Source organism: Colletotrichum navitas (assembly GCF_030913465.1).
Source record: "Colletotrichum navitas strain CBS 125086 chromosome Unknown LY79scaffold_54, whole genome shotgun sequence".
NCBI classification, from domain to species: Eukaryota; Fungi; Ascomycota; class Sordariomycetes; order Glomerellales; family Glomerellaceae; genus Colletotrichum; species Colletotrichum navitas.
The window spans coordinates 231574-245473 of record NW_026850600.1 but is presented as its reverse complement, the minus strand read 5'-3'; the positions used below and the strand labels follow the sequence as shown (position 1 = coordinate 245473).

Genomic DNA, 13900 nt, shown 5'->3' with positions numbered 1-13900 from the left:
GATGGTGGGGTTTGCTGAGAGATGAGGTTGAACGGCGGACGGTAGTTTCGCGAGGTGGATGATGTAGCGCAGGCAGCAGGTCGTGCTGAGAGGTACCTATAAATCCGTAATCAGCACGATCGGAGATAAGATTTCGTAGACCAGGGGGCGACAGTTTTTGTCACTGGCCAGCTCCTCTTAGCGCGGTCCACTGACCAGGGATCCATTTGGGTGAATTTCAGTGACCTTCGCGGGGCGTGCAGCGGGAAGGAGGCACTGGGACAACACGTCAAGACCCCGCCAAAATTTATCAGCAATCGCCGAATCTTCAATGAGGCAGTCACTGTACCTGGGACGTTCTCTTCATGATTCCGGGTTGACACCGATAACGCGGCCGCCTTGAACATCGCACCAGCCCTCGAGCCCCCAGAGCAACCACCTGTCCTGGTCTCTCGCCCTTTGGCCCCTATTCGTCCATTTCTTCGCCTTCATCGCACAGGTCATTCGCCATGTGGTAAGCTGCTCCTTGTCAGGCCCCTTGACCGAAAACCAACGAACGATTGCAGCAAGCACATTCTCAACGCCCAAGTCGCGATCCGGTCGCCTTGCTGTACGTCAAACCAGTCACCTGCCCAACCAATCAACAGGCCAGGCCCCTAACAGAGACCACTATTGCAGGCAAGAAATGGTTCGACTGCGCCGATTGCCACCACGAGCAGGAGAAGCACCCCCTGATGCAGAGTCTCGAGATGGTGTTTGCCTGCAAGAAGTGCAAGAAGTGCTTCCGCAAAGACGCCACTGAGTTCGAGGAGTCCGACGAGTACTGTCCGCACTGCGATAACCACTTCGTTATCGAAGCAAAGACGCCCAAGGCTGCCATCTCCGTCGAGGGCGAGGATGCACGCAAAGACAGCCGCATGATCAAGGACGAGCGTATCCGACAGGTTGCTGGGCGGTCAATATTCGACCCGACTGACGACGCAGACAAGCTAGGCTAGATTTGGAGGCCGGCTGGGTTACAAACATGAGTGTGGCAGCAAGCGATTTCAAGGACACCGTCTTTGTAGATTCCCCGCGACTTCCAAGTCTAAAGGTGGTAATACAATGGTATTTGGTCAGATACCCTCATCAGTGTCGTCTATCCGCGAACCGCAACGCCTATTTATTCCCTTACTCGTCACCGTCACCCGAGCCCGAGCCTCTCGTGAGGATCGCCGCGCTTCCGGTGCCCGGCGTGCGGCCAGTCTTCTTCTTTGCCGCCTCCTCTTGCTTCTCCTGCTCAATGTTCTTGACGTAGTTCTCAATCTCCTCCACGGGAAGCATCTCAATCGTCTTGCCAGGCGCCATCAGTGCGATCTCGATGTTCTTGGCTCCAGTCTGGACAACCTCAAGAAGAGACTTGATGGCAAGTCGGATGGTGGCCTCCCTGTCCATGTCCTCCTTGTAGTTGCGCTCGAGGAACTCGCGAACGGTCTTGCTGGAACGGCCGATAGCGTTGGCTTTCCTGCGAGGGATTAGCTAGTGCGTTGTTGCGTGGAAAATTCGAGTTCGTACCATGCCGAGTAGATGCCAGAAGGCTCAGTCTGGTAGAGGCGGGGGACCTTGCTGCCGCTGTCAAAACCGACAATCAAGGTGCTGATGCCGAAGGGGCGAACACCACCGCTCTGTGTGTACCGTTGCTGGACGCCGGCAACGTACTTGGTCATGTACTCAATAGAAGCGGGGTCTTCGACGGTCAGCCTGTGGGACTGTGCCTCTAACCGCGCCTTGTCGACGAGGATACGAGCATCGGCGTTCAAGCCAGCGAAGGCGAGGCAGACGTGAGTGTCGAGAAGCTGAATCTTGGAGGGGGTGATTCGAGTATCCTGCAGCTTCATAGCTGATCGCTTTTCGCATCCGAGAACGACGACATCTGAGCCCTTGACGCCGACCGCACATGTTCCTATGTCACCAGTAAGCCGGGGTTCGCCCTTGGTTGTTGCGGGCAGGCAGCGTTACCTCTCTTGACGGCTTCACCGGCGTACTCGACCTGGAAGACGTGTCCATCGGGACTGCAGGGGTTAGCTAGGCGCCACAGAATTGAGCACAGCAGGGGCGATCGTGACAAACCTGAAGACTGTTTGTGGCGTGTTAGCATGCTACAGTGAGGTTGCGGGCAAGTGAGGGGGGTGGGGGGTCATACCAGACAGCGCTCTGTCGTATCCTGAAGCCATTGTTACTGATCGGAGATCTGATAATTTGGAATATGTGTGTTGTTGGTTGGGTTTGCGAGTTGTAGGATGGTGCAGGACAGTCGCCGTGGATGAAAGGGTGCGCGGTGGATACAGATGGAGTGCGGTAGGTTGGAGTGCGGTAGGTAATAGAGGCAGGCTGCAGGTCTGACGAAGCTTCGGTATTACCTGCTGGCATGGGAAAGGCTGAAAAGCTCCAGGAGCTCCTGCGCAGCCCGGTGAAAGTCCGGGTAATGGACCTTCCCGAAGCTAAGAGGACAGAGTTGTGCCCGTACCGTCATGTGGTCCGAGCGCTGTTTGCACTTTCAACGACGTTGGTGCTCGGATAACAGGGGCTCACTTCCGTCGTTATCACATTTCGAGTTGCCAGAATTTGGATACTTTCCAACCAATCCAGGTCGTCTTCACAAGGATCGACTATTTCCTATCAGAGCGTCTGCGTCTGTGAGATGAACTCCATGTTCAACAAGAGGGGACAACACTGCTCCCAGAGACGCAGCCATCTAATCAGCTTGCCCCGACTGCTGCTTAGCACAACCTGATCCAGATACAATCGTCGTTGGAATGGAGGTTCAACACCCAGCGCTCCTCGAGATCCAAATAAAATCACCCACTACCCAAATGCAATGCGCCTGCGCTAAAGCCCCTGACTGCCATATCCCACCTTCATCATGTTTTAAACCGTACTTTTCATGCCTGATCATGCCTAGCCCAGCATAAGAGAGAATGAGAGTCAATCCGTTCAGAACTTGCCAATGTCGGCCCACGATCTACTCTGGAGGACGTTGGCGATGTCTTGGCCCTTCGACTTCAGCCGCAACTTGAAGTGTTCGCACCACATGATTTCCAGCTCGCCATCTCTCGAAGACGCATTGATTTCTCGGTAATACTCCAAGGCCACGGCGAGGGGCGCAGCCAGCAAGTCTGGTTGAACAGTCGTCGACAAGGCGAAGTCCAGGGCTCTACATATTCTCGAGGCGAAATCACGCCGTTGTTGGTACCTGGCCAGGTTGATCTGCAGATGGGGCGGCAGGTCGGGATACATGTTGGGAAAATCCTCGATGACAGGTTGGAAGATGGCGTGGTGTAGGGCCTCGATGCACCGGTGAAGGAGCAGCAACGTCATCCAGTGGTACAGGAACGTCACCGACGTGATGCCGTCCTTGAAGGCAAGGTTATCGGCGAATGGGATTTGTTGCGCGTCCGGGTCGTCTGGCTCTTCTATCCAATATGCGTGCGGGTGCTCAGTCGTAGGAGCGCGAGCAAAAAGCTCCAACTCCTCAAGACTTCTCTCCAGCTGCAGGCAGTTCTCCAACAGCTCCTGGGCCTTCAACCGTCGCTGCATGGTTGCAGCAAAAGGTATCGTTCGGTCGACCTGAGCGAATACGCTCGGTAAAGGGGCAATAATGTCGAAAAGTCGGTCGAAGAGGGTCTTTGGATGCCGCTCCCAAGGGATAGTGCACCATTCCGAGGATGCCAGGAAGGTCGCTTTCCTATGCAAGAGAGCAAGGTTGATCTTTCCAACAAGTCAGCAACTGGTCATCTGCAAATGCGTGTGCACCTTGCGTACAGCGCTGCATCTATATACTCTGACGAAGAAGTGATGGGCGGGAAATTGACGGAAGTAGGCTGGACCCAGTTTCTTGACGAGGTCGAGGTGCTCCTGAGAAACGCCCCAAGGGGTGATGCCGTTGGTTACCAGAGAGGATGTGTTTTGCTGCAAGCTGTCAGCGGACGTACCCGCAGGCGCGAATCGGTTACAGACCTCGAACAGAAAAGCGCAGATACCCTCGGAGAACCCGTTGTCGTTGCTCGCGGGCAGAAGGCTTATCATCACCTGCGCACTCAAGTCTACATCGCTCCCGTTGTCCCAGGTGTCGACGTCGACCGGCGAGTAATTTGGCAAGGCCATCCGAAACTTGACGTGGCTTTGCCCATCGGCGGCCCTCGTAACTTTTTGGAGTCCGGTGTGCAAAGCGGCGATCTGCACTGCATACGCTACACCGTTGTCGTACAAGGATACAAAGTCATCCCATGCCGGTGCCAAGGGCTCTATTGGTATCAAGCGCGGGGTCTCTTGCTCAGCCGTGTGGCTCCTTCTTCTCCTCCTCGAGGACGACTGTACTTGGCGCGGCGGATGGGACGAGCAGCGGCCGGCATCGTCTATGGTTGCGGTGATGAAGACCATTTCTCGCTCATACCCGGCACATTCGCGGCCGCTATCGACACATTTTCGACAGAATGGGCGTTCGTTGTCGCACTGGTTTGAGTCATCAGCTAGAAAACTTCCTCAGCCGCAACTCTTCAGGGACTCACTTTAACTCTCCGAGCCCTACACGTCTCACATCCTTTGTACTTTCCGCGAACTCCAACCATGTTGATAACAGAGAGACTTTGAACGGCAGGATGTTGCGCAAAGAAACAATGGCCGTAGCTCGGCTTATCTTGTCAAGCTGAACAGAAAACCAGAGCCTGTGCTCATATATATCGTATCAAGCACCGCAGGGGGGGTGACATTGAGAGGCCCCCAAAGGGCGCGGATCGGGAGCTTCTTACGTGGGCCAGTGCCGATGCCTGTGGGGGTGGGCAGGCACACACAAGGCGTCGCGGGAGCCAGTTGATGGTGTACTGCAGCCCTACTACCGAGTATGGATGACGGCGATGTGTGATACGTCCGGGAACAAGGTCTTGGCCTCCTGGAACAACTTGGGCAAATGGGGTGACCGCGGGTACGGCATGCAGCCAGGCCGCTCCGAGATGATCAACTGTATCTCCCTTCGCGATAGTCTCGGGCGATGCGCGGGTAGATTGCTCCTGGTGAGTGCAGCCGAGGTTCGATGCGGCGCTTGAATCATCTTGTTTGCCCTTTCCCCCCTTGAACAATTGGAATCTAAGCGACATCAAGGCATTCCTTTTCCGCTGACTTGCGGGCAAATCAGCGGGCAAGACAAGTTGGAAATAGGGAAGTGGGCATGATACTACTGTTTGTGTGCATATGTGTCTACCTCGGCGTAAGATGCCTCGGCCATTCAGAGCGATCCTTGCAATGTGCACTGAAGAGACTGAAGCAGACTATCGATCGGGGGTTGGAAAAAAAAACAAAAAGCGTAAACGAACTCATATCCCTCCATCCCTCGTCCCTCGTCCCGGGCGGGACGACGGGCAATGTACGTGTTCCAGGTATGGCTCCGTAGGGCTGCATGCCGTACCAGACCGAGAGCAGGGGTTCGGCTCGGAGGCCCCACAGGGCAGAGCGGATCCTGGCCCCGTATTGGCTGTGTTGGAGCTGACATCGGCGCGGCCGCTGAGTGCCGCATTAGTAAAGGAGCGAATGGGAGCGCAGCGAGTGAGATTCTTGCCAGGGAACCACTGGCAACCGGTCAGCCAAACGGTGCGGAAAGCCCGGTCGGACCAGGGGGTCGTCGTGAGACATGGAGACAAGGGGACCGGGGAAGGGAGTGGGAGTTTGATGAGCAGAGAAACACCCAAGAGACAGGCTCTGATGATCACACCGCGACAACCGAACCATGAGAGGGTGACGAGGCCATGTCATTGGGAGTCGGGCTAAGATACGTAGCCAAGGCCCGGGGTGGTTGCGGCGTACTGCAGCCAATCAACCCGCCCAGGGGCCTTTACTTGCACATCACCCGTCCTTTGCATCTCGCCTTTGTCTCGGGAACCTATCGAGGTAAGATGCGGAGTCACCAGTTCCAAGGCTGCGGGGTGCTGACGTCTTGCCTGTTTGGCGAGCCGAGCTGCGGCCGAGACGCCCGGAGTCGTGCCTGCTCATGGCATCACGCTTTCGCCAAGACCATCGATGCAGCAAGAGATGCGAGAAGTTTGGTAAGATTTGTTGAGGAAGAGAGGAAGGGGTGACGGGAAGATGGGGGGCGGCTTGGGGCGACGGTCACGTAAACGACAGGTTGCATGATGGGCTGTAATTCCTTTGGTATGCCAATGTACACCGCCTATACAGATATCTTACTACGTTGCCTGTATCTGCATTGGTCCTTTTTTGCTCTTTTCGCTTGCCGCCGCCAAGACCGGAATCTCGAGATATGTCCCAATTAGGTAACAATGTTTCTTCCACACCATGCCCTCACATCACTACAACAAAACACACCCTCTTCTGTCGCCTTACAAAGCAACCAGCTGCTTCTCTCTTCTGACCAAGGGGGCGGATGGAGGACGCTGAATGGCTTGCCCACCGGCGGGTGATGCAGGAGCAGAATGCCTGGCTAGCTAGTCATACGACTTAAAAGCCTTTCTCACACGCACATCGACAGGCCGGTTAAACCGGACTGAATTCCGGCGGCCAGGGGTGCTCCCCACGTCCCGTGCAGAGAGTGGAGGGTGTGCCTTTCCTTGGCGACTCCCTAGACGTATTTGTAAGGGTTCATGATGCCATTCTGATTGGTTCGATGTCAGCATTCCTTCAAGGAGCCAGGCAGGACTGATGATGCTTTCGCGGATGAGAGGGAGGGTCGATGATAGGGAGGGTCAATGATGTGGGGGTCACATGGGGACGGGCAGAGCGACGCAACAGTAAGAGTGGAAGAGCAGGGGGGCGGGCAGGCAGAGTGAGAGTGAGACGACAAGGGGAGAGGAGAGGAGAGGAGAGAAGAAGAAAGATGGGGAGGAAACACTTACCGGGTCGTAGAGGTTCTTGATCTGCTTCATAAGCCCGACCATAGTCTCATTTCGGCTGTATCCAATGAAGTTCTTCTTCGCCACGCCCAGACCGTGCTCGGCGCTGATGCTGCCTTGACGCTCCTGGATCCACTCGTACACGAAAGGCTCGAGGATCTTCTCGATGCGCTTGTCGTACCGTCTGACGGCGATATTGAGGTGCAGATTCGAGTCACCCATGTGGCCGTAGCCGACAACCCCCACGGCAGGGAACTCGTCCGTGTTCCCGACGAGCCCGGCGGCCTCCATCTTGGCCTTGGTGTCGTCAACGAGCTGGTATAGGTCCTTGAGCGGGATCGACACGTCATACTTGTACGTGCCGCCCCAGTGGCCCAGGCACTCGGGGATGCCCTCGCGCCACCCCCAGAGGGCCTTGCTCTGCGTCTCGTCCTGCGCGAGAACGCCGTCCGAGACGATCTCGTTGGACATGACGTCCTCGAGGAACGCCTCGAGCTTCTCGTAGTCGTGGTCGCCGTTGGAGCCGCTCGTCTCGACAAGGCAGTAGAACGGGTGCTCGCCCTCGAGGGGCCGCTTGTTCTGGCGCACGGCGTGGACGAGGTCCTGGCTGCCGGCGTCCATGAGCTCGAACGCTGACAGGATCTCGCCAAGCTGGCCCTTGGCGGCCTTGAAGGCCTGCTGGGCCTTCTCGTACGACTCGAGGCCGAAGAAGGCGACGTTGACGGCCTTGGAGCGCTGCGGGCAGATGATGGACACCTTTGTGATGATGCCGATGGTGCCCTCGCCGCCGATGAAGAGCTGCTTGAGGTCGTATCCCGTGTTGTTCTTGCGCAGCGTGCAGAGGTCGTCGACGACAGTGCCGTCCGGCAGCACGGCCTCGAGGCCGAGCACGTTGCCGTGCAGGCTGCCGTAGCGGAGCAGGCGCAGGCCTCCGGCGTTGGTAGCAACGTTGCCGCCGACGTGGCATGAACCCTTGGCGCCCAGGTCCAGCGGGAAGACGTAGCCCTTCTCGGCCAGGAACTGGTCGGCGACCTCGAGGATGACGCCGGCGTCGACGACGAGGGTGCCGCTGACGTCGTCGAACGAATGGATGCGGTTCATGCGTCCCATGTTTATGACGATTTCATCAAAGACGGGCACGGAGCCGCCGACGAGACCCGTGTTGCCGCCCTGGGGCACGACGGCGAGCTTCTGCTCGTTGCAGTAGGCGAGGATCTTGCTGACCTCGTCCGTGGAGGCGGGCCTCAGCACGAGGCGCGACTGGCCGCGGTACTTTCGCAGCCAGTCCTCATTGAAGGCGGCGATATCGTCGACCGCGTCGGCCGTGACGCCGTCGATGACGCCAGAGGGGCCCAGAAGGTCCTTGAAGTAGGCGGCGTGGGCATCGGTGACTTCGGCGAAGCGGGAGTTCCGCTTGATGTCCGGGTATGCGGCGGAGGTGAGCTTGATCTCCTTGAGCCCGTCGGCCTTGGAGGAGGGTCTCACGACGGTGGTCGCAATGCGGCGGGCGGCGGCGGCGGCAACCGGGGCCGAAACTGGCCGCAGAGCATGCCGACCACCGGCGCTCAGGAGCGACTGCCTCCGCACCGCCGTCCGGAGGAGTGGCTGTATTCTTGCTCTGGAGGCCATTGTGTGACGGGTGCGTGTGACCTTGACCGAGGTAGAAAAGGAGGGGAGGACGAGACACCGGCCCGGCTAGGTTGTGGACCTTTTTTTCCTTTTTTCCCCTATCTCGTAAAGGCCCCGGCGGACTGATGAGACGACAGAAAAAAGAAAAAGCAATGGGTAGGTTCGCAAAATATTTGGACGAGCTGACCCGCCCCCCCGATTTCGGCTTTAAGGCACTAAACCCCTGGAGCATTCCAATGCCAGATGGGTTGAAATTGATCACCCGCATGGCGTGACGAAGCCCGCTGGGTCGCCTATAACTCCAGCGGCTCTCGGCCAAAATGTCTCTTTCGCCGTCGGCAATACCCCGTTCTCACCGACACGGCATGTTCGCCCTTCTAGCCTTCGAGCCGGCGAGAACTGACTCGGACGATAGCACCGCTCATGGCGGACAACAGAACAAAATGAGCTCACGGGCAGCCAAAACTTCAGAAGAGGAGCATTGAGCGCACGACGCTCCTTCTTTGAGTTCCCTGGACCGACGGATGCTTACGAGCTAGGTGTGTACCCATCGGGATACAGACCTGCGCCCAAGCTCTGATGCTGGCCGTCTTGACACGATAAATCGGACGAGAGCAGCTTTGATCCTCGCGTTGCTCACTTCGGCCGGAGTTGAGAGACTCTGACTATGCAATAACCGAATTCAGTCGCACGCGTCTCATTCTTTTCTTATTTAGTTTCACCAGCTACGTCGCCTGCTGCCGAAGATAGTACGTGGCTATGCACAGCCAAGGTGTACAGATGGCAGCGTTGCCGCAGCGACTGTCAAGATACGACAGAGAGAACAGAAGTCCTGCAGGCTCAATCCTCGGCGGATAACATCCATCCAAGACATATTCTTTGCATGTCAAGTTCCGAGAGCACGGATTGTGTGTCTCACTTATTCAGAGTCCTTCTGGGTAGGTATTATTTGCAATACCTACTGGACTCTCCGGGAGGCCAAGCATCAAAAGAGAAGATTCAATCCGTCTGCAACGGACTCGAATCTCTTGGGTGGCGTTCCAATGCATGGTTTCGGCTTCGCAGTCTGTGGAACCCTTGAACACGTTATTCTTCACCTCAGTCTGATGGCCTCGGCCGGGGCGGCATAGTGTCGTAACATGGCAGGGACACCCATCGGATTGAGCACCCCGTCTCGCGGCTGGTCTGTGAGGACGACGAGCCCACGAAACGCTGGGCCAGCGGCTATTGAGTTCCGTACTGCCAAATTCAAATAGTCGAGATTCGAGCAGCGGGTCTTGGATGATGTCTGTCCGAAGTCTTGACGCGGCCCTCGTTAGAGTTGTCGGGCTTGTATCCATGCACCGCTCAGCCGTTGCCGACACGGAAAGCCGTAACCACGTTAGTCTGGGCTAGTTGACGTGTGACGTGCATGATAGACACGTTGTAGACAAGCCGTCGGAGGAATTCGGTTTGCAACGGCTGCCATTTTTTGCTCGGGAGTAGCTGAGGGCCAGAATGTTCCAAGAATGCAGTAATAGAGGCTGGAAGCGGGCCATTGTCCATTGTTCGGGGGTGCAGCTAAGAGATGCAGGACAATAGCATAAGACAGGCTCAGCAAGCCTCCCCTCTTCTGTTGCAACTGACTTATCCGCGACGACGAGGATATATTCACATCCTCAATTCGGAACCACGGTGACTGCAGCGTCCTTGGGGAGACCCTTGCTGATCTGCCCCAAGCATTATGATTATGGCATGCATGCGTGGCAATGGAGTGGGCCCTTTCTGCGGTGGAAAACGACGATCGTTGAGGAAGTCAACGAGGTCCGGGGCTCTTGGAAGGTACATAGGTAAGGGATAGCGATCCAGATCGTGGAGGTGGAGAGACAGGTACTTGTTTCAGAAGGGAGCTCGCGGCTAGGGGCGACCTCGTAGTCCTACCCTGTGCTGCCCAACATCCTTCGTCTGTGCTCGTCTATATTACATGAAGAAGAGTGTTTGGTGTCTACCAGACGGAAACTCCAGAGGATGGGACGGCTGTATTAAACGACGAGAGGACCCTCCAAACTCGGCCGAATATGCGGTTTGAACCTCTTCTGTTCCATTCACTCCCAACGCATCGTGGGTTAGTTCGATTCTTCGAACCCGTACGACTTCTGGCAGATATCCTGTACTGAACTACGCATACTGAGGAGTGAAAACGACCCTATCCTTGAGCGCCACGGTCGAAAGTCTATCCCCCGCAATTGGCAGGTCCGGTACGCCAAACTGAGTACCCCATCCCAGCGCCTGCAGCGGTCGAGCGCTGTTAACCGACTTAGCGAGCCGCTAGCATTGGCCGAAATGACGTCCACAGCGCCACGCCCTCAGGGGGCGCGTCCGCTGTCACTGTCAGGCTCAAGTCTGCCCGGCAACGCAGGGTGCAACGAGGAATTCCCCGAGTTTTGTTTACATGACCATTCGTCCGCCGGCACCCACCATCTCCACCACCACTCGTCCACCGCCGGCCGCCAGACCTCTACATCTTCATCCGCGTCCACGACCCCTACCATCCCGACCACCGCCGGATTCTCTTCCCCTTGCGCAGACAAAACATCACCCGCATCTCGCGACCGCACAAACAGCGGAACCAGCACTACAACCAGAACCAGACGAGACAAGAAGGAGTTGCAGGCCCAGCGACGGCAGAGGTCGGGAAGCACCAACCTTGCGTTAGCACGAAAGGAGGGAACAGCAAAGAAGAATCGATTCCGTTCTGCCACAGGATCTTCGCCCGCCGACGCTCTCGCTGCCGTCGAGCCGCCGCATGACCAGGGCTTGACGAGGATGGCGTTTGCTGAGCAGCAGAAATGGATCACGGTCCAGCAAAAGACCTTCACCAAATGGTATGATCGGACCCCGCCCCTCGGGCAGCCAGACTCGGATCGTGAACACGCACTGACACTCGGTCTTTGTGTGCAGGATGAACACCAAACTGGAAAGCCGCCATCTCGAGGTGAAGGATCTCGTGGCTGATCTGAGCGATGGTGTAAGTTAGCCCCTATCTATTCCCACATTGCGGGGTTCTTGGCTTACAGAAACTTCCACCCCAGGTTCTCCTCATCCACCTCCTGGAATGTCTTTCCAACGACACTCTCGGACGCTACGCCTCGAAACCCAAGCTGCGCGTGCAACGGTTTGAAAATGCCAACACCGCGCTCGACTTTATCAAGGCCCGCGGCATCCAGATGACCAACATCGGTGCCGAGGATGTCGTCGACGGCAACAGGAAGATCATCCTCGGTCTCATCTGGACGCTCATTCTCCGTTTCACCATCAGCGACATCAACGAGGAGGGCATGACGGCGAAGGAAGGACTGCTGCTGTGGTGCCAGAGAAAGACGGCCTGCTACGACGAGGTCGAGGTCCGCGACTTCAGTGGTAGCTGGAACGACGGGCTAGCCTTCTGCGCCCTGCTGGATATCCACAGGCCAGATCTCATCGATTACGATGCCCTGGACAAGTCGGACCACCGCGGCAACATGCAGATGGCTTTTGACATTGCGCATAAGGAGATTGGCATCCCCAAGCTGTTGGATGTCGAGGACGTGTGCGACGTTGCCAAGCCGGATGAGAGGTCGCTCATGACCTACATCGCCTACTGGTTCCATGCCTTCTCCCAAATGGAGAAGGTAGAGAACGCGGGACGCCGTGTGGAGAAGTTCGTGAACAACATGGCCGGCGCCTGGGAGATGCAAAGCGCGTACGAAAGGCGCATGAGGGAGCTGCTGAAGCAGATCAGGGAGCAGGTCGAAAAGTGGCAGCAAGCAACGTTTCTGGGCACCTACGCCGACGCCAAAGCGCAGGCCAACGAGTTTGCTGCTTTCAAGCGTGGGAGGAAGAGGGAGTGGGTCGCCGAAAAGAGCGAGCTTGCGACCCTGCTGGGTAACATCAAGACCAAGTTAGGTACATACCGTCTGCGGCCATACGACCCTCCACCAGAGCTGTCCCTCGAGACGATGGAAAGGGAGTGGTCTTCCCTGTCAAAGACAGAGATGACGCGAGCGCAGCTGATCAACGAGACCATCAGAGAGTGAGTATCCCCCTTGCAAATGAACGGCCTGGCCCGTCTCCGTACTGACTCGTCTGCAGTATCAAAAACGCGCTACGCAAGTCCTTCGCCGACAAGGCCAACGACTTCGCCATGGCGTTGAACACAATGCAGCTGGCAATCTCGGGTCTGGACGGTGATGTCGAGGACCAACTCCACCACGTTCGCAAGCTCAGCGACAACCTTCCACCGCTGGACAAGTACCTCGACACCATCGCTGCCGTGGACGCAAAGTGCCACGAGGCCAATATTGAGGAAAACGACTTTACAACGTACACGTACGACGAACTCGTCTACGAGCACGGCCTAGTCAAGTCGTCGGTGCAGAAGAAGCTCGCCTTCCTCGACAACCAGATGGTTGCACGCAACATGACCAACCTCACGCCGATCCAGCTCGAGGAGTTCGAGTCCGTCTTCCGTCACTTTGACCGCGACGACACCAACTCTCTCCAGGAGCTCGAATTCAGCGCCGCCCTTGCCTCGCTGGGCCTTGTCTTCTCCGAAGACGAGATGCACGACTACTTCATGGACACGTCCAACGGCCGCGACTACGTCACTTTTGAGCAGTTCATCCGCTTCATGGTCGACGTGACCGAGGACCAGAACACTGCGGAGCAGGTTTTCCAGTCCTTCCGCGAGGTCGCCGACGGCAAGCCCTATGTCACCGAGATGGACCTCCGCCACTCACTCGTCCCCGACGAGGTCATTGATAAGCTCATCGAGATCATCCCCCCGCACAACGGTCCGGACACGGCTGAGGACCGCGACATGCCGCAGTACGACTACATCGCCTTCATGGAAAAGCTCATCAGCGCGGAGAAGGAGGCCGACACCACAGTACCCAATGGTGTGTTGCAGGAGCGCACCAACCGCGCCAGCATGCTGCCGCCTAAGGACCCCAAGACGAATGGTAACCACTGAGGGAGGCAACCTGGAGACAGCCAAACGCAAAAGAAAGAGTATAAAGCTCGGTAAAAAAAAGTCAATCAGCAAAACCACACTAGCAAAAACAAACACCACACGCATATATTCATGCACATAGCATACGCACACAAACATTCTCTTTTTCTCTTTCTCTCATACGAGGGGGCATTACGGAAAAGCGGTCAGGCGGGGCAATCAGCGGCGTACATGTTTCTCTCTCTCTCTCTCCCTCTCTCCATTCTTCTTTGTCGTTTTACACACACGTATACACACAAAAACACCACACACATATATACCTGAAGTTAGCAGGCCACAAGACACCACAATGCCAGCATCCCTGGCGGATGAAGGCGATCAGACCTGCCGTCTGGACCGAGGAAGCCGGAGGCGTTTGTAAACATCGTTTCATAGCATGGTATTG

General features: G+C 56.6%; 6 protein-coding genes across 6 annotated transcripts; 3 read left to right on the top strand and 3 right to left on the bottom strand.

Moving 5' to 3' along the window:
* Position 1: 1 nt before the first annotated feature.
* Positions 2-977, top strand: LY79DRAFT_592170 (CHY zinc finger protein; the record flags this gene model as incomplete). Its single annotated transcript, XM_060561384.1, has 3 exons — positions 2-4; positions 550-589; positions 658-977. 3 exons carry the CDS (start codon positions 2-4, stop codon positions 975-977), a joined length of 363 nt encoding a protein of 120 aa, XP_060411590.1.
* Positions 978-1100: 123 nt separating this feature from the next.
* On the bottom strand, positions 1101-2576 carry LY79DRAFT_561455 (proteasome A-type and B-type). The gene is made up of 5 exons (XM_060558407.1): positions 2162-2576; positions 2089-2095; positions 1978-2030; positions 1534-1921; positions 1101-1483 (listed from the first exon to the last, which is right to left on the bottom strand). Exons 1-5 carry the CDS (start codon positions 2190-2192, stop codon positions 1150-1152), a joined length of 813 nt encoding a protein of 270 aa, XP_060411589.1. The 5' UTR covers positions 2193-2576; the 3' UTR covers positions 1101-1149.
* A 376-nt stretch (positions 2577-2952) lies between these two features.
* LY79DRAFT_520588 (uncharacterized protein) lies at positions 2953-4586 on the bottom strand (the record flags this gene model as incomplete). The annotated part of the gene is made up of 4 exons (XM_060555259.1): positions 2953-3726; positions 3781-3927; positions 3976-4470; positions 4527-4586. The coding sequence occupies 4 exons, from the start codon at positions 4584-4586 to the stop codon at positions 2953-2955; spliced, it is 1476 nt and encodes a 491-aa protein (XP_060411588.1).
* A 778-nt stretch (positions 4587-5364) lies between these two features.
* Positions 5365-6133, top strand: LY79DRAFT_561448 (uncharacterized protein). Its single transcript, XM_060558406.1, has one exon. The coding sequence runs from the start codon at positions 5376-5378 to the stop codon at positions 5739-5741; it is 366 nt and encodes a 121-aa protein (XP_060411587.1). The 5' UTR covers positions 5365-5375; the 3' UTR covers positions 5742-6133.
* A 453-nt stretch (positions 6134-6586) lies between these two features.
* On the bottom strand, positions 6587-8486 carry LY79DRAFT_671772 (FAD linked oxidase; the record flags this gene model as incomplete). The annotated part of the gene is made up of 2 exons (XM_060563959.1): positions 6587-6619; positions 6861-8486. 2 exons carry the CDS (start codon positions 8484-8486, stop codon positions 6587-6589), a joined length of 1659 nt encoding a protein of 552 aa, XP_060411586.1.
* Positions 8487-10317: 1831 nt separating this feature from the next.
* LY79DRAFT_303616 (uncharacterized protein) lies at positions 10318-13848 on the top strand. The gene is made up of 4 exons (XM_060552296.1): positions 10318-11350; positions 11427-11493; positions 11558-12537; positions 12597-13848. The coding sequence occupies exons 1-4, from the start codon at positions 10809-10811 to the stop codon at positions 13474-13476; spliced, it is 2469 nt and encodes an 822-aa protein (XP_060411585.1). The 5' UTR covers positions 10318-10808; the 3' UTR covers positions 13477-13848.
* The last annotated feature ends 52 nt before the right edge of the window (positions 13849-13900 follow it).

Excerpts from the sequence above, each read along its gene's own strand:
- LY79DRAFT_561455 (XM_060558407.1), bottom strand. The coding sequence starts at position 2,192 with ATGGCTTCAGGATACGACAGAGCGCTGTCTG. Across the intron at positions 1,922-1,977 it reads CGGTGAAGCCGTCAAGAGAG|GAACATGTGCGGTCGGCGTC; the intron begins GTAACGCTGCCT and ends CTGGTGACATAG. Across the intron at positions 1,484-1,533 it reads TCTGGCATCTACTCGGCATG|GAAAGCCAACGCTATCGGCC; the intron begins GTACGAACTCGA and ends AATCCCTCGCAG.
- LY79DRAFT_561448 (XM_060558406.1), top strand. The coding sequence starts at position 5,376 with ATGTACGTGTTCCAGGTATGGCTCCGTAGGGCTGCATGCCGTACCAGA.
- LY79DRAFT_303616 (XM_060552296.1), top strand. The coding sequence starts at position 10,809 with ATGACGTCCACAGCGCCACGCCCTCAGGGGGCGCGTCCGCTGTCACTG. Across the intron at positions 11,494-11,557 it reads TGGCTGATCTGAGCGATGGT|GTTCTCCTCATCCACCTCCT; the intron begins GTAAGTTAGCCC and ends CTTCCACCCCAG. Across the intron at positions 12,538-12,596 it reads ATCAACGAGACCATCAGAGA|TATCAAAAACGCGCTACGCA; the intron begins GTGAGTATCCCC and ends ACTCGTCTGCAG.